General features: G+C 44.2%; 1 protein-coding gene across 1 annotated transcript; it reads right to left on the bottom strand.

Moving 5' to 3' along the window:
• Positions 1–4650: 4650 nt before the first annotated feature.
• On the bottom strand, positions 4651–14833 carry LOC149279292 (nuclear receptor coactivator 3-like). The gene is made up of 20 exons (XM_089501395.1): positions 14745–14833; positions 14038–14210; positions 13399–13499; positions 13085–13259; positions 12759–12953; positions 12074–12175; positions 11555–11695; positions 11292–11439; positions 10674–11065; positions 9446–10326; positions 9195–9330; positions 8548–8742; positions 8208–8435; positions 7945–8065; positions 7411–7582; positions 6925–7227; positions 6189–6293; positions 5466–5682; positions 5069–5234; positions 4651–4813 (listed from the first exon to the last, which is right to left on the bottom strand). Exons 1-20 carry the CDS (start codon positions 14831–14833, stop codon positions 4651–4653), a joined length of 4203 nt encoding a protein of 1400 aa, XP_089357521.1.
• Between the last annotated feature and the right edge of the window lie 3884 nt (positions 14834–18717).

The following is an 18717-nucleotide window of genomic DNA, read 5'->3' as shown; positions in this document are numbered from 1 at the left end:
GAGCGCACAATTATTAAATGACCTCGTTATAAGACCATTATATGCAGGTTAATGAAAATATTATTGTTACATCGCTAGACACCTCGTTTATTGGCACGCTGGCTGCAATATTATTAAAGCGGCGCACGCTCTGTGGAGACTTTCTATGTTAATTTGTAGAATAAAAATTGCTACCGGGCAGAAAAAAACACCAGATAATAGGCATTAAACTCAAATCATGCCGGCGCTGAGACACCAAGAAATAAAGGTGCTGTTTGGTATAGAAATTACATTAAATCGTTTTTACGCTACCATTCAAAAGTTTGGGGTCACATTTCTGGCTGTAACGTAATTACAAAAAGGGTTTTCTAACCATCAATTATCCTACTAAACTTAAACTTGGATCAACGAACACAACATTGTCATTGCAACACAGGAGTGATGGGAATGATAAAGGGTCTCTGTAAGAAATTAAATAAAAAAATCAGCCGTTTCCAGCTACAATAGTCATTTACGACAATGTTATTTTAATGGGGAAAATTAGCTTTTTCTTTTTTTAGGAAAAAAAGATAATGTCTAAGTGACCCCAGACTTTTGACCGGTAGTGTATATGTCGGGCAAAGAAATATCTGTAATTTTATTCTTATGTCTGAACGTGTAATAAAAATTGTAAAAAGGCGTAGAGTTTTTATAATATGGGGATGACCTATTGGTACTTATTTGTCATGTGATGAAAAAAAGCAAGAGTTCTAAGCAAAATGACGAATGAAGCAACGTTCTATGCGAATGAATTATTTCTGCACATTCGATGCATTATTACAGTTGTATTTTGTTCTAAAACTGTTACATTTACCCAAGCAGGAAGAATAGAGGCTAAACAAGAAAAATTTATTTTAGTAACAGAATTTAGTATTTCGACAAAACTCAGAAGAATACCAAATAACAGACAGGTCGCGCTGTTTAAATAGAAACCTTTATTTACATTAATATTAACATCAAGGGACAAATCAGAGGCGTCAGAATAGCTCACAACCAGCACGTCCTCGTATCTCCTGTACACTCAACACCGAATGCATCTCCTGAGAATTTTTTTTATTTTATTTTTTAAATATTGCTACCTCGGAATTCTGATTTCACAAACTGTTGCAATCTGTAAAACTCTGCGCTCTAATCTAAAATAAAATCTGTACATTTCGCCACGTAGATTTTAATTAAAATATTTTCTACGCCCCAATGGCAAATTGGGGGGGGGGATTTAACAACTGAACAGGAAGAAGAAAGTTTGAATAAGGTATTTCCTGGTCAATGGAATAGCTTATTTACTAAAAAGACTCAATAAGCACCTAGATTCCTGTATGAAGTAAAATTGAAATTATATATTTTTAGCCATGGAATTTATTTATTTTTTTTATTTTTTATTTCCCCTTAATAGGTGGGCTGCACATTTAGGATTTTTTTTATTTTTTTTTATTTGCTATGCTGAAAATATTCAATTAAAATAATTTCATATTATATAGAATATATAACATGAAATTATTTTTTTAATAAAATACTTTAATTCCATATTATTAAATCCATAATGATGTTGCCAGGAATGCCATTAAAAGCTCGGTTAAAAAATAAAATGTACATTTAAAGTGGGCAGCAGAAGTCAACTGTTTCTATTAATGCTCATAAAATAATCTTCAAATTATTACGCAAGAAAGATGGTACGAGGAGAAGCGCGATATTATCTATAGCATGAATTAATATGGCTAAATTTGCACACAATACAATCTGTACAATTCTTAACAGCGTTTTAAAACTATACACATCTAGATAATCCCAAAAATAAAAAATATGAAAACATTTTTTAGACAAAACAAGAGAAAGAAATTTTTTTTTTTTTTTTAAATACACTTTTTTTTTTTTTTTTTAGAACCTCCCCAAGCCTTTTTTCTGGAAATGGAAGGGTTTAAAAAAAAAATAAATAAAAAAATTGATACTATGCATTTTATTATTACACATTATTGTAAATATACAGTTTTACAGGTTCTAATAAAGACATTATTTTTGTTACACAAAAGCTTCTGCAGACCACATCATCTGGCACAGAATGAGCTCAACACGTAGCAATTATGTAAAAAAGAAAAAAAACCCTTTTTTTTTTTACTACCAGAGGCAATACTTTCATGCCTTTTCGGCAGAAAAAAATAAAATAAGAAAATCTATGTATGTATTGAGCTGCGTCAATCATTAGCAAAAAGGGGGAAGGCACAGAAAAATAGATTATTGCTTTATCTACAGACGCTCTTCTAGCACTAAGTTGGAGGGAACTGTGTGGTGTCGTTAAGATATTCTAAAATTTGTCCTGGAGAACGATGATATTAACCATAATTAGCTTCTTTGTAAAAACTGAAAAACACAATCTCATTATTTATTTTTGGAGGGGAAAAGGGGTCGTCGCTTCCCGAGAAGGATTTGAAATGTTATCAAAATGTAAGATGTGAATTATATATATATTATTACATGGGGTATCCCCTGGTTATTCTATATTAAGAATATAATTCTAGTTCTGACTGCCATAGAATTTCTGCAAGAAAAAAACCCAAAAAACTAAATTTTGGGGGTAAACGGAAAGATTATTTGAAATGGGAAAAAAACCCCAAAAACTTTGAGGTACTGTAGTTTCTGGAAAAAAAGGTAATGAGGATCAGGGTATTTTTTTTTTTTTTTTAGGGTAAATAGATTTTTTTTCTTCTAAGTGAAGTCACAATAAATTGGCAGAATTCCGGTTTATGAACCAATCACGAGTTGGTTTCTAGGAACGGTTCTGTTCTCGGGACGCGGCTGCTTCGTACTTAAACCAGGAACGACCCGCTCAGAGGCTGAGAACAAGCCACGGACTGAGCATTAGAGAGTCGCAGTCTACTGTGTGTGGTCCCCAAAAGAGATGGAAGTGTTCAGAACAGGAGAAGTTCTGAAGTTCTAAATAATCAGTAATTAGAGACAAGCCTTGGGGGTCGGCATCACCTGCTTACGAATGTTGGGAACTCTCAACAGATAATATATTTCTATATCACACCTCAAATCATAAAACAGAAAAGGAAAAAACATAACCCTGGACTTATTTACAGGAAGGAACCATTAGCCAAACTGCGACCGCTGACGTACTAGGAATCTGACAAAAAAACGGTATTGCAGGACCAGTGACGTACCCCACTGGGTTTGGGACTGAAGTCAGGAGAATCTTCCTTATTCCTCCTGATATTATAATCTATGAAAAGTTTTGGGGGGAATACGGTTTAAAAAAACAACAAATTTTCCTTCTAATTAAGTTGCCGAGACCGGGAACCTTGTTACTTAACGAACTAACAGCTCCCATGACCCCCTAAGTATACGGTGGCTCCTCGCATGAACCGAAGTCTAGTTGCTAGAATCACCCAGGTTGAATATTCTAGCAAGATCAAAACAAATAGGGATTAAAATAATTTAATAAATTCCAAGCAGCCGCCTCCATTTCTTTAAAAAACATTTAAAAATAAAATAAATTTCCGTGTTTCTAAGCAGCATTTCCTCGTTAATCCTGTTCTTATGAAACATAAACTAACACTCTCCACCAGTAAATGGGTTAAATAAGTGTCTTAAAAGCTCTGGAAAAAACAAAACATAATAAAATAAAAATCCTTATATTGAAAAAGTGACCTAAAAAATGTAATTATACAATACCCTCAAAGATCATATATATATATATATAAAAATGTGTACACCGACAGAGGGGAGGGAAAAGGCAAGGGGGGGGGGGGTCAGTACAGTAAAGAATTGTTTTCTGGGGCATATTGTGAATCTCACATATATACGTTAGCCGGCAAAGAAAAAAAACGGGCGAATGGGGATAATGAAAAGTTCTAAAGTGCAAATTTTCTGCACAAATTTAAAACCATTTGAAAATGTTATGCTCTGATGGGGTCTTATTTCACTTTTCCTTTCAATGCAATTAAATAAAAATTAAATGCTTTCAAAGTCCCCTAAAAAAAAAGAAAGCTATATTATCAATAATCGGAAAGTGAATTAACACACAAAAATTCCACATAAGATCCCCCCCCAGGTGCTTTGAGGCCAAACAGGTAAAAGAGACAGATTTTGGTAAATAAATTGCAAAAACGAGACACTGTCAGACAGTCTTACATATTAAAATCTTGCTGCCGGAATTCACGTCCTAATCTGCTGAGCACCAAGTGAAGTCCTTTCGCACGGCGGGATTCGGATACAGACCGCGGGTCTCCATGAAGTCCTGGTACCGGATTCACAGAGGCTTGGAGTAAAACGTCTCTTCTCCACCGTAAGGCCAACGCAAGAAGAATCTTGCCGGTAAATATATATTTATATATCTGTATTTTTTTTTTTTACCCTCTATAGTGCATCTTTAGCTCAACGGCAGAATATTCTTTGCGCCAACGCGGTGACGTCAGCAATATTTCTGCTAAAAAAATAAATTAAAAAAAATATATAAATATTCTGCTCAATGGTTAGAGATGTTAAAGCTTCCACATAAATTCAATATATGGGTTAAAATGTCTTCGGATAAGCGTCTTCCTGTAGAATGCTCCATTGGTTGCTATGGAGACTGCACGGTGGTGAATGTATCGTGAACTCTAGCATTTGTTAAAGTGAAAACAATACGGAGCGAGCTTACGCTTCGCCGAGCCGTACCTGGTCAGCGCCCATGGCCATCCCAGACATGGATATGGAGTTCATGTTCATTTGCCCCATGTGGTTTCCGCCCCCGTTCATGTGCATCATGTTGTACGTCGCAGGGTTGGCCTGGTGGCTGTACTGCTGCTGGGGGAAGGAACTGCGGGGGGAAGAAATGGACACCATGGCATGGACGCCATTAAAAATGTAAAATCACAATACAGCCTTCCATGAAAACATCCCTCTGAGATTTTACTCCCAACATTTTATGGTCAACTCTGGGAAGCAAATGATGGACTGTATTAGAATCTGAACTTCTTGTTTTTAGGCTCTACAGGATTACCCCCCCCCCATTATTTATCTTTGTTATTGTTGCTGATGCTGGTTCTGCCACGGACAAAACACATCTTCTTACTTGGGTCTCGCCATGTTCCCCGACGGCCATCCTTTCATATCGGGCGACTGGTACATTTGTGTGGTCTGAGGGTGAGGATTCTGGGAGGGTGCCATTCGAGACGCCATCATGGCATTGGGAGGGCTGGATACCCTTCCAAACGTGGGATCGGCCTGCTGGCTCATTCCTTGGAAAGAGAAATTAAAAGTTGGTTTGGCGACGTTTGCCAGAACATCAAACACCACAATATCGGTCTTTCTGGGGGCATAATCATGGCTGAAACGCGGCAGCTTCAGTCTTTACGGCCATCAGACACGTGGACTCCAAACGAGGATGAAATCCGCACCCGACGGACGATGATCACCAACAAAGTTGGAGCGAAGCCCTTACAACGACACAGAAATACTGGTCTACTTACCATAATTGGGTGGGTAGGAGAACTGCTGGGGAGGGGTTTGAGGCATCGGAGGACCTGCCAACGGGTTGTCCATGTTGGCAGACGGGGTAACATTCGGAGGTGGACTGAAGGTTTGGGGCTGCTGCTGCTGCATCATCATGGCGATTCTCTGCTGTCGGATGTGATGGCTGAGCAACTCCCGGTTCCTCTGGGCGACCATCTGAGCATTAAGGAATCCCTAGCGTAAAAAGACATCCGGTCACCACAACGCACAGAGCAACCGATAACCACGGCAGAACCACAGCAATCCTGGAAGCCGCCCCCCCCCCCCCCGCGATACTTCTCAACCAGCTTAAAGCTCATGTAATGATCCTCGGAGACAAAACGTAGAAAAGGGTGTCGCTGGTGCGAGGGAAACACGTCTTCAAAAAAATAAACATCCCAAAATGGGTTTTGTTATCTATATTTATTAATTACTTTGAGTATCAAACTTGCTTTTTACTGCCAACAATAACGAGAAGTCTTGAAGGAAGTTTGATGAAATGTCGAGAAATGTCACAGACCGGGCCTGCAGGAGATTGAGACCAATCAGAGGGATACATTCGGGCCGGCCTTTCCACGTCGGTCGCTCGGCGTTCTAACTTAGAACACCTTTTTTTGCGTGTACCTTCTCAGATAAAAGAACCTCGCTCTAGGCCGCGTTCAACGAGGAAGAACGTCAACGGTGAAACGAGGAGAACTTACCTGCGACCCAACCGGCGTCTGCATGACGGGCCTCATCACTCCGGCACCACCTGCGTTTAAGGAGTCCACCTTCATCTCAAGTGCTTGCCTGTTTTGGTTCAAAAACTATGGGGAAAAAAAATCCCAATTACTTTCTGTGCGCTTTCAAAGGCCAGAACCCACTGCATCCCACATCTCGGCCAACGTTCTACTACCAAAGGATGGACCTGGTGTCTCCAAACAAGACGCCGTGTCTTAAATATCCTGCCTTCATACTTAGTTTATGGAAATCTTTATTCAAGGTCTCTCTCTGGTTATCAGCGTTGTCTTGCCAACAGGATAACTGTGCAAAGGATTGATCCTATACGTGAAACCGAATAGACGTACTCTATAGAACCATAAACACTGCGATTGTAAGAAAGGTTATAATACAATACTGAATGTTCTTCCCGTAACAAATAGGTAGAACCTTGAACAGCTTAAAGTGCAGGAAAACCAGTGGAGAAACCTACAGGTAACCAAGATAAAAAATGTTCAGAGTAATACTTTGTATCAGGATGAAGATGGAGGAAGTAATATTTATGAGTTGGTCTGAGAACAGAAATATGGAATTCCCTGAAACCGTCAATTAAATGATTCAGAAAAGTTTTCTCTCTCTACGTACAACCATTCTTCCCGGCTAAATAAATTGGTGTATAAGGCGGGAGCATCTAGTTGAGAGATGAGACAGAAGAGGGAAGGCTACGGCCGCGCTCACCTGCTGCCCCTGAAGTCTCTGCTGGAGCTGCATCCTCAGCTGTTTGGGTATGTTGGTCCGGGGTCTCATGATACTCGCTCTCTGATGCATACCTTGCAGCGGGAAATTGCCCTGGGGTTGGTTCATCTGGTTCATCATAGAATTGAAAGGTGGGTGCTGCCCCTGCATGTTATTAAAGCCCCCCGCCTGCATGGCCGAGCCCTGGCCTGGGTACGGCTGCCCGTACATCGGAGGCTTTTGATCGAGCATGACCGGGGAATCCTGAGGTTGGAACGAATCCGGCTGCTCTGGCATCGCTTGGCCCTTGTTAAAGAAAAAATATTAAATTTAAGACGAGCTTTTTATGGGAAAACGTTAATAATCCAGTTATGTGTTTGCAGTCTAACTTCAAAAGATCAGCAGCGAGCTAAAGTCACCGCTGACTGCGCAAAACCATGGCGGTTGGAGTATAAATGGAGAGGCCCGCGAAGTTGCAGACAGACGTACTTGATTGACAAGCTCAGGGATTCCCAACGCCCTGTCGATTTCTTCCAATCCCGTGGCATCCGTATTACTCAGAAGGGTGTGAAGCTGGTCCAGGAGAGCGATCTCGTCCGTCTGTCCCTCCACCGTAGACGGAGGACACAGCAGGTCGTCTAACGCACTACGACCCATTTGCCTGGAAACAACAAATCATTTTGTTGGCATTTTCTCCGATACTTCAACGCCAACCGGCTTAAAGCTCATGTGATGGTTCTCGGGACCAAATAATATGATGCATTTTCTGAATTGGTTGGTCCCATCACGTGATTCCCGGTGAAAAGTTCTAACAACCAACAGCATAACGACATCGTAACCGCTTGCCACCGCTACCTGGTGAACCCAAGATATGGGGCCGATCTGCAGGTGGGTTCTATGTTTCTAGAAAAGATTTTGCCTGGACTTTGCTGCCTCCTAGTGACAACGTTCTGGCACAGCCAAGTTATTCTTTCTGCATCATCACAAAACGGTAACAAGTCTACTATCCTCACCCAACATTACCTGTTTTGAGATCCACCTTGATCCATTGACATCATACTGTCTGGCCATGACCCAGGGGGGTTCAACGGGCCTTGCTGCCCATAGGGATTTGACCCCATGCCCATCGCCATTTCATTGGGTCCTAGTAAACAATAAAACAAGCAGATATTAGGACCATAGAACAATAGCATGCAACTAAAAAAAAAAAAAAAACACATGGAAAATTCAGCTGGTCTAGATGGATAGAGAACCTAGAATGCACTAAACTGGACTCGAAATCTTACTCATCGGAAGCATCTGTTGCTGAAGCCCCGGCCGGCTCCCGGGAATGCCGCTCGATCTGGCTGGAAGCCCTGGCATACTGCTGTTCATAGAGGGTCTTGGCATCGACGTGTTGTAATCGGGCCCCGGTCTCCCCACCGGTCCGCCGTTTGAAGGCTCCATCCTATTGACCGCCGGGTTCTGCATTCCCCACTCCGCCGGCGGATTCATACTTCTGTTAGGACCACCTCCTGCAAAAAGAGCAAGCGGCTGCTTAGGGACACGCCATTCAGAGAATCGCTCCCTTGGCCGCCAAATCTTTTTTTATCGTGGGAGATATTTTATGGGTATCCAGAAACGTACCCATCATGACACCGAAATTGTCCTGCCCGTCCATCATCCGTGGACTCCCTACGTTCATGTTCTGCTTCTGTAACATTGGGAAGTTGTTGACGTTCCTCGTAGGAGGAGTGGCGTTCCCTGGCATCGTGCTGTCCAATGACATCGCCCGATTAAAGGGAGGCCGGTTCATCTGTAGAGGTTGTGGACTCCTCATGCCTGAAGAACAAGGACATATTTCTTATTAATTCACTTGCCAATAAAGGACATTTATTCATGATGGAATGGAGCCCGATATGTCAGTGGGGAGAGGGCTAGGGGCCAAGCACAATAAAAAGCTCTTGAGTCTCTGCTTTGAGCAGCACATGCAGACAGACCCGGAGATAAAGAGCATAACTCAGAATTTGCAAAGAAAACAGCATTTAATGCAAGTCTGATTACATTTATTTATATTTTTAATTTAACAAAATTAAGCGTATCAGGTGATTTTTTTTTTTTAATTTTTATTACTAATAAAGGTGATTTAGATTAACAATTGCAACAAGCAAAAAATATAGATATATATTGATGAGGTTTATGACCCTGATATCAGTCGCGTGTCTACTGATCTACGCCAGAGATCTCACAGTATGGAAACGTATGTTTCTATGTATAAAAGAGACCGCTCTTACCCATTGGCGGAGTGTCCTGGAAGACTGGCTGCTTGTTCCCCATTGCCCCGGTATTTGAACTCATTTGACTGGAATAAAACTCTGGACCGGCAAGGTCTCCAAGGATGGCATCTAAGTGATCCAAATCTCCAGAGACCTAGTGCAGTCAAAACAAAAGATGCGCTTAGATGGAAATTGGAGGAATTTTCAATAGTTTTGGGGTTGTTTTTTGCTTTGAAACATGGTATCTATGAGATGTGAAAATGTCGTACCTCTTCAGTTGGCTCCGTCTTTATTTTGAGCTCTTTGTCTTGGCTGGAAGTCGGGAGGCTGGAACTGCTGCATTGTCCCATCTTATTGTCCATGGGTTCTGCTTTGGGCTTGACGTCCTTGGTAATCTGGTCCTTCACGTCGTCTTTGTCCAGCAAGTATCGAAGCAGTGCGTTATTCTCTTTCTTCTTGGGACTCATCTGTTCTTGCTTCACCGTCGCTTCTCCACAAGGCGCAGGGTTGGCGGACTCCTGAAAGGTGTCCTTGCCGGTGGCTTCCGCTGTGATTTTGGCAACTTCGGCTGGCGAGTTGCCATTTTGTAACAGTTTGTGAAGAATCCGGTGCTTCTCTTGAAGCATGGACCCGTGAAGGTTTGACGTCGAGCTAACGCCAGCAGATGTTGAGGATGAGACTCCCGAAGGACTGGTAACGTTTGTGGAAGAGTCCTTGCACCCGGAGTCCATACTGGAGTTGGTCATCGCGTTGTGGCCCCTGTCCTCCGAAGAGCAAGTCAGTAACTGGAGGAGTTTTTTGTGTCCTTTACTTTCCGCTTGTGCTCTTTGACTGTCCGACCCTTCGAGGATGTTCTCCTTAACGTCCTTCTCCCCGAGATGCTCCCGACCACTGGACTGACACACGGAACTTTCAACCTGACCTTGCTCGCAGTACATGCCGGAAGGACTCTTGCACTCTTGGTTTCCCATTTTAGCGGGTTGGGACATGTTTATGTTGGAAGGGTTCTCCGCTTTCTGACCGGGTGATGACAAAGATGACAGAAGAGAACTTCCAACTCCTTCGCTTATGGCATGAAGAGCGCTCAGCGAGCTGCTGGAGAAACTTCCTCCACCGCCGTTTCCGGAGCCCCCCATCGGAGAATTCATTCCTGTATTATAATACAATCACCAGAGTCAGTATCGCCCAATAATTAGTTAGAAGATCGCAGACTATACAGCAAATACATTATCTGATCGCTGCGAAGATGTTTAGATTCAACGCAAAGTAACCCCCCCCCCGCCCTATTTGGTTCCAAAATCTTTAATTCAACAAATATAACGTTAAAAAAATTAAACGTCCAGATAGATCACAGACAAAATGTGTCTCGGTAATTGTATACAAATATATTACCAAGGCTGCCCATACTGACCCCACCAAGCACCTAGCTGCCATGGAACACACTCATTCGATGCCTGGTGGGGTAAATGCAAGGAACTAACAAATCATTAGAAATACCTGGAACTGGTGAAAACTGGTTGGACCCCATCTTGGGACTTCCACGGTTCCTGGGAGAGACCATGAGGTTGGGCTGGTTGGCGCCCATGCCAGGGCTGCCGTGCGGAGGGCTGCTTATGTTCATTCCATAGTTGTTGTTGTTGTTCTGGTACTGGGGCTGCTGCATGCCGGGGGCTTGATTAACTGGTCCCATGTTGCCCGCTGCTCCGTATCTCATGCCAGGCATCTGCGCCATGCCGTTGGGATCTCCCATGCCGTAGCTTCTGTTCTGGGGGGGCATTGGCTGGGCCTGAGATGCGTTCATGGCGTTTGAGGGGTTGGGGTTCGCAGGTACCGGCGGCCGTACGCCTTGCGCCATCGCGTTGGGATTGTGCCTGTATCCATTCTGCTCCCTGAAACACAGAAGGCAGTTTTACAAGACAAGATGAACACAAAACCACACACCAAAGCACAATAATCTTCCTTCTGCAAAACAACAGCTGATTAACACAAACACACGCGTAGCTATGTGCACCTGACAGCTATACTGGGGCGCAGCTGCCCTGCGCCAACTACCCAGGGTCCTGGTGCAAGACATGGACCCCGCACGGCAGGGAAATTGGTAACGATGCAACGTACCTTTGTAAGAAGTGCGTGGAAACGAAGCCATGGGGGTCGTTCGTGACGGGGTTCCGGAAGAGTTTGCTCTTGGTCTGCGCAGTCACCATGGTCCCATCCGCCAGCGAGAACCTGTACAACGGCGTCTCTGATTGTCCGTGCATGTACGCTGGAACCGAGAGCGCGCCACGTTAGAGAGCAGATGACCTCTTAAAAAGTAACTCACATGTAAGGGGGGGGGGGGGGGATAACGAACACCCTAAACTTGCTTGAGCTGAACTCACCCTCCTGGTAGTGGCGTTTATACGTCCAGGGCTGGCCATCGCTGTGACACAGAAACCTCTGAATACACCTCCTGATCGTGTCCTCGAAGCCCGGCCTCATGGAAGACCTCAGGGAGTTGGCGTCTATATTCACCACCTTTCCTGTTAGGAGATGGAAGGAGATAATCTTATCTTTCAGCTACGGATGGCTGCTCCAAAGCCAACACGACCCGATACCCACTGCGAAACGCGTCTCCTAATCAGAAAGGTATCGCCGAGATACGAGTAACCGTTTCACCGAGCGAGAGCGTTCAAGAGTTCTGCCCAAGCCAGAAAGGGCAAAAAAAAAATAAAAATCAAGAAGGGCCTCAAACCCACGGAATCCTCCGGCACACGCGTGGGCTGTCGGAATACGTGGTTTTTAACAACCGACAGACTATTTATCATATGTTTGTCACAAAAAGAGCTCCCGTTGGTAAAGCTCAGTTTGGATTTTTACGCTGAATTCGCATAACGGATCGCTGCGTATCCTCGTCTCACCTGAGAGGTCATGCCGTGTAATAAAGCTTTCGGGGTTGCTTGTAAAGGCTCTCTCCACGTTCGTCATGCGCCTGGCCACACAGATCATGCAGGACTGAAGATCTGATAAGAGAATGGGGGGGGGGGGGTAAGTGGTAAACGAGACCAGAATCGGAGGAGAGTGGGGGGGGGGGAAGTCACGAGAACGCGAACAAGCAGAATTTAACGGGGAATAACTGTATTCACGGACCGAACGCGAGCATTCTTTGATTCTCGCATCAGCGGGACCTCCGTCTGGTTTCATAGACACGCCTCGGGTTAAAACGCAGCTAAATTCCCATCCTCCACCACCCTTCTGACAGCCGGGAGGCCGGTAAAAGCAGAGCGCGTCCGGAATTTTCTTGCTAAGATGTGAAAGTTGCCTGAACCTCCTGATATAAGGTTTGCAGAGACATCTGGGTAAGACGCCCATCAATCAAGCCAACAAAATTCCGTGACAACATTATAGTGTTTGACCTAAAAGTTAACCGTATAGCTTTTCCCTTTTTTCCCCCTTTTCGTTAATTATGAATAAAATGAACAGATAACATCTTATTTTCTAGATTTAGGACCCCAAGGAGGAACGTGTGCTTATATTACAGTCCATTTAACCCCGACATGTTTCAGACTGTGCACATAACTACATATCCATTGTATTGACACCGACCTTCTCCTTCCTCGATCATGGCCCGTGGCTGAGATAAGGCGAAGCACTGCATGGTTTCATATCGCTGCCGGTTGTCCATGTTGCCGCCGCCGCCGCCATCTTCCAGGTGATCGTGTGACGTCTTGACCAGCATGCGGCAGTTAAAGGTGTGGCTCTTCTGTCTCGGAGCTTCATTAGACCAAGGGACCCCGTTCACTGCGGAAGACGGGATAATCTACGGTGAGACCGCGCCGGTCCAAAATACGTCGGGGGGGGTTTATAGAACGTATTAAACCGAGACGAGGGACAGGAATGGTTGGAACGTTGATGGTGGCGCATTAACTCACCGGCAGACTTGGGCAGGTTCTTTAAGAAGTCTTTGCGGTCGTCCTCGTGGAGGATGCTGTAGACGCTGGTGTTCACCAAATCTTCCTGCTTGTATTGTAAATACTGGGTGACGTTTTCTGAAACAAAGACGATGCTGCCCTCGCGGTTCACCACAAACAGAAAACCGTCCAATGCCTGAGCACGAAAACAAAAAAATGTGAAATAAAAAAAAAAACACAAAAAACTATCACTTTATAATAAAAATAGATAGTCAAGGAATAAATGGGTTCTGCGGTCTAAGCAGCGCTTATTACCCGTGCTTGAATTTACGCACCTGTAGCAAGAGAGGTCCTAGCGAGTCCTTGTCAATCACGCCTGGCCCCGTAGAGGACACATCGGCCTTCTGCACGTCGTCATCGGCGGAGGAAGATTTTCCTGAAAACCAACATTCAGTATTCAGTAACGCTTCTCCTCGAGCTCCGAAGCAAAGCCTATCATCCTTCCCCAATAGAGAACGTCTAAGGCCAGTTCGGGACTCCTACTCCCAGGGCGTTACGCTAGGAAGCGGCCAGGAGCCCAAGACGTGCGGAAGTTATTCGGAAATGATCTAGAATTACGTGACCCTGACAGAGGTGAAATACATATTCGGCACATCCCTTTTTAATTTTACTATACATTACTATTAATCGATGTATATATCACCAACATATTCTGCAGCGCTGTATAATAGGTATTCTTATAATATAGAAAAGAAAAAATAATATATCTAACATATTATATTTATAATATATATTTTAGACAATTTATATATATATATAAATAATATAACGCATATAACGCAGTTTTTAAACGCATTTCAGGGCTGTTTTTTTATTCTTGTGATTTATTAACATGTATTTGTTAACGTCGGTGTCCTTCGTCGGCCGGCACAGACAACCCAGAGACAAAAACGAAGAGCGCGTCGTGCCGGTACCTTGTTCTTTAATCTGCCGGATCTGCCTGACGGTTTCTTTTAAGATCGCGCATTTATCAGGTTTGACATTGAAGTTGTCAATGTCGCTGAGATTTGCTGAAATCAGCTCAGCCAGCTCCTCGATGTACTTGCTTTCCTGCTCACGTCTTCTCTTTTCACCGCTGCAGGTCAGGCTGGGAGAGAGACAGAGACGGCGTTTAGCATATGTGATATATCACGGGGAGGAAAAAAAGAAGAGAAAAAAAAAATGACGCATCTCAGTCCCGACTGCTTTATGCAAAGTGGCCGGCGTGATAATAGATGAGGATGACAGAACCGCAATGAAAAATGGACATAAGAAAACCTTATAAGCTGTTGTACAAAAGCAGAATGAATGAACCTAAAACTCCTTTTTGTGTATATACGCCATCTACTCACTGCATGTGGATTGTAAGCTCTTTGATCCAAGTACAAAACACTTTTTAATCTTTAAGTCAAGTACGTTATTTCGGGGGCGGGAATCGAAAAATACATTTATAGTTAATTTTAAATCTAAGAACCTAACAAGTTTTTTTTGTGTTTTTTTTTAAACTTAATATGCAGTTTATTTCTGCAGTTTGATTCACAAAGGCAGAGGAGAAAGCATAGGACCACCACTCCCAGCACTCTTTGCATGGAAGTTCAGCGGCTCGTTATTACATATGTTCCTTTTAAAGCCCCCCTTTTACCTGGGCCCGGGGGTGTCGCATGAAGACGGCTTGCGTTTTCTTGATTCGGTAGCCAAAGGATCCAAAGAATTTTCCCCTAGACCGCTCATTGTCGATAAGCATCAGCAGCTGAAATAAAAACATCATAAACACCGGTAGGCAAGCGGGTCTCGGGACTGCATTCACGCAAATCTCTAAAATAATAATTTCAAAGCTGGATCATCGCGCATGCTGTGACCCAAATACCTCCTGGGAAGCTGGGGGGGGGCTTTAGGTGTCAGGAGGCTAGATGGGTTTAATTAGCGCCCTGATCGTTATAAAAAGGCACTTGTAGAATAGGCAGCCCCCTGTCTGTAAACCCCCCTCGTGCAGGTGTGTAACCTTAACCTCCAGCCGGGGGGGGGGGGGGGGGGGCTTCCAAATACCTGTGACGTGTAGTGTCCTCGTCCCGCCACTAGGTGGCACCCGTTTACTAACCGGTCACCCAGACGGAGACGCTCTGAAGAATACCAGACTCCTCGGTGCCATCCAATCAGCACGGCCCATACGCGTCATTCACACTCTACTCATTAACCCTTTATTCTACGATAATTCTGCACATCATTACATGATATTTTATGTGGAGAGTGACAGCAGATACTGTAGCGATGTCACAATAGGGGGGGGGCCATACCCCCAAAAAGAAAAAACACAAACTGGCAATACACGAAAGTGATGTTAAGATATACGGATACACAGGGAGAAGGCCCTGGAGCTTACAATCTATCAGATCCAGAGTGGGCCAGTCCACGTTCGGGACCTAAACCCCTCTGTTGAGACAGAGGAGTCTCGGCCTGCCACGGAGATAAAGGGAGGCGGCCGCGAGCCCCTGAGTCCAACTCAAATACAATTAGATAAACACTGGGTAGGATGTGAGAGAAAAGCACACATTCGCTGGGAAGCGGATCCAGGATGTGCACAGCTGAGCCAACTTATCATATCTTCCCTCCGAGACATCAGAGAGACGTAATATGGGTAGCGGTCGCCAGGTTAGATGTAATATAAGGAAGGGTTACTTTACTGCGAGGGGGTGGTAGATAAGTGGAACAGCCTCCCAGCAGAGCTGGTAGAGGGTAATACAGTGAGGGTATTAAACATGCATGGGATAGGGATACGGCTCCTGAATCTAAGACGAGACCAACGACTGATTAAGGTTTGAGTCTTTACAGTCGGAAAAAGGGGCGACTAGCCAGGGGGGGGGCGATGGGGGCCGCTGGATGGTCATTCTCTGCGTCAGGAAGCGGCCGTTCCAGCCAGTTACTGGATGGGGATCTAATCCTGGGAGAGAAATGGGTTTCAAACAAGTCCTCGGGCACAAATCTCATCACTCTGAGATAGTTGAGGGATCTCTATGAGGGGGAGTACACGCCGATCGCGGGGACGGCACTCTGTGCATTCGCATGACCTCTCTATCATTACACTTAACCAGAGAAATGCTACAAGTTTTAAACTATCAGTCAATCAGGAGACGAGATGCGAGCCGGTAATCTGTTCTAAGCACCAGAGACGGGTTAAATTAAGCAGAAAAAAAAGAATTTTGCTCCTGCCGAACGTACCGAGCGCTCGTCTTCTACGCGTCGGCAAAGAGGTTTTTGGCAGCTTGGACAGCAGCAGCAATAAATATTTGACTTCGCCGCAGCTCTGTAAATACAAACTCGCGATTGTCTCGTGGGGGGGGGAACCTGCGCGGATCTCGCCTTCTGGAACTTCTGCCTTTTCAAAAAGTTCTCGTCAACTCAGTAAAATAAACAAAAAACGAGGCACCGATTAGAAAGCCCCCCAAAGCCAGCGTCCACGAGATCGCGCAGAGATCTAAATAACTGGGTTACCATAAATAAAATATATTATAATAAAAAGATGAGCAACGGGGAAAAAGGCAGAGATCACTAAACGGAACGCTAGGTTTTTTTTTTTGTTTTTTTTTTTTAAATTAGGGTTGAAAAGCTGCCAAAGGGAATTTCGGAGCCTGAGACATCTCCTAAAAATGGTATTTCGGTCTAAAGCAAGTCATCGCAGGCTGTCGTTCGTATAATCCTTTTCACCATCATCAGAGCCGGGGAGAAAAAAAACAAAACCAAAAAACTATGAGATGAGAGAAGAGGCTCCTTCCGGAGGTTTGGAAGCTTCCTGGACAGCAAGCCCCTTCTTGTCTGATTTTTTTTTTTTTTCATGATAACAGAGAGTGGGGGTCCTTTCTTAAGGGGGGGGGTGATAGCCCCCCACGGAAAACCTGTTAGCTCGTTGCTGGCTTGGTGTGATGGGAAAACCTCCAGCGTGACGATAAGACAAGAAATGTTTAAAGGGACACTTCAGCCGCCATATCCACATCTCGCCATTGGATATCTGCGTGGTCCCTTTAAATTTCAGACACCCCCCCCCCCGCTTTAAGTGCTGCCATTGGGTTCTATAGGATCACTTTCCTGCCACAGCCAAGGAGCGGCCATGACAGTCGGATGATGGGGGAAGAAGGGCTGCCTCTATCTATCTATCTATCTATCTGAATTTTCATGTTTCTTACCTGAACCCAACGTTACTGAAAACTAAACGACTGATAAGCGACGGGACTTCTCATTGGTCATCTTAAACGCCTGCAAAACACGCACACAAAAATAAATAAAAAACAAGCAGTTATTACCCGGGGCAATACATTTCCTAAAAGATAAGAGAATGAGCCCAAATACTGTGTGTCACGGACAAGGGTAGTAGATGAGCGGGACAGCCTCCCAGCAGTGATCAGCTGTTGCAAACTTCCTATTTTGGTCTAAAATACATTTCAAGTTAATAAAATGAACTATATGGGTGGGCTTCTTAGAATAGAGCAGAAATGCCGCAGAACCCGGGCCGAGGACACGAGGATGAAAACAAACGTAGCGTGGGCTACAGGGGCTGGAAAGTTGGCAAACGAATCTGAGCGGCATGGCCCTCCAAATTATAGCCCCATAATAGACGGACCGAGTCACTGCCCTCCTTTGGTCAACGGCTTCAGCCGGCAGAAGGGCCGCGCTTCACTCCGGACGCGGTATAAAAGGATGATTAGCCATGTTAATGATCGGGGGCCCGAAAGGGAATCGGGGAAGTGGTGGAGAGGAGAGAGGGGGGTCCGCAGAGAGTAGGCAAGAGGGGGATCCCCCCCCCCCAAAGAGCAGATGTGCATTTGAATTGCTTTACAGAGAGAGGCTTGAAGCTGTATGCAAAGCAGCGGCTCTCCAAGCTAATTAGAAAAAGAAATTACTCTTGGAAGATATTTATGAAGCATTCACATGTAAAACGCACACTCCGGCCCGGCACGCCAATCACTCACACCGCGCCGCAGAGACGCCGCTTCAAGAGCAGATTTACCCCGGCAATCACGCGGCTTAGGTAATAGAGCTGTGGGTTTCAATGTGGACAGCGGAGATGATAATGTGCCGGGGGGGGCTTAAATTGGAGTGAAATAGCGCTTTATTACAACCAGCGCAAAGAAAAAAATAAAATATAAAATAAAGATTGTAAGCTCCAACGACCAGGATCCTCTGCGCATACTGCCTCAGTTTGTATAGAATTGCCATTTTCTGTACAGCACTGTGGAATTTGTTGTTGCTACATAAATAAGGCATAATAAAAATAAAAAATAATAATAAATAATATTTCACTAAGGACACACAGCAGAGACCCTAAATAATACACCGACCCATAGCTCAATGAAATGTACACGTTAACAAGGTCTTGGACCCCCCAAAAATTTTAAATGATTCACTTAAAATATGGAGGAACGACCGTGACAGCGCGACAATTAGAAAGAAAAAGGTGACGTATTAGACGCCGCATCATTCGACAACCAATCCAACGACAGATAAATAAACATCCGTGTAAGATAATTAGGGGGTGATTAACGTGCGTGGCCTCGGGACCCGGACACAATCAATAAATATATTTACAAAAGACCGGATTAAGAGGGTTTGGTGTAAAGTTGAGC

This window comes from Sceloporus occidentalis, unplaced genomic scaffold (genome assembly GCF_023333645.1).
Source record: "Sceloporus occidentalis isolate IW3139 unplaced genomic scaffold, rSceOcc1.0.p SCAF_173, whole genome shotgun sequence".
In the NCBI taxonomy this organism is placed as follows: domain Eukaryota; kingdom Metazoa; phylum Chordata; class Lepidosauria; order Squamata; family Phrynosomatidae; genus Sceloporus; species Sceloporus occidentalis.
The sequence above is the reverse complement of the archived record's forward strand: the minus strand, read 5'-3'. Positions and strand labels throughout refer to the sequence as shown.

Coding starts and splice junctions, on each gene's coding strand:
- LOC149279292 (XM_089501395.1), bottom strand. CDS start 14,833: ATGAGCGGTCTAGGGGAAAATTCTTTGGATCCTTTGGCTACCGAATCA. Junction 11,696..12,073: donor TACACGGCATGACCTCTCAG/GTGAGACGAGGA, acceptor ATCTCCTAACAG/GAAAGGTGGTGAATATAGAC. Junction 11,066..11,291: donor TCCACGCACTTCTTACAAAG/GTACGTTGCATC, acceptor TCTGTGTTTCAG/GGAGCAGAATGGATACAGGC.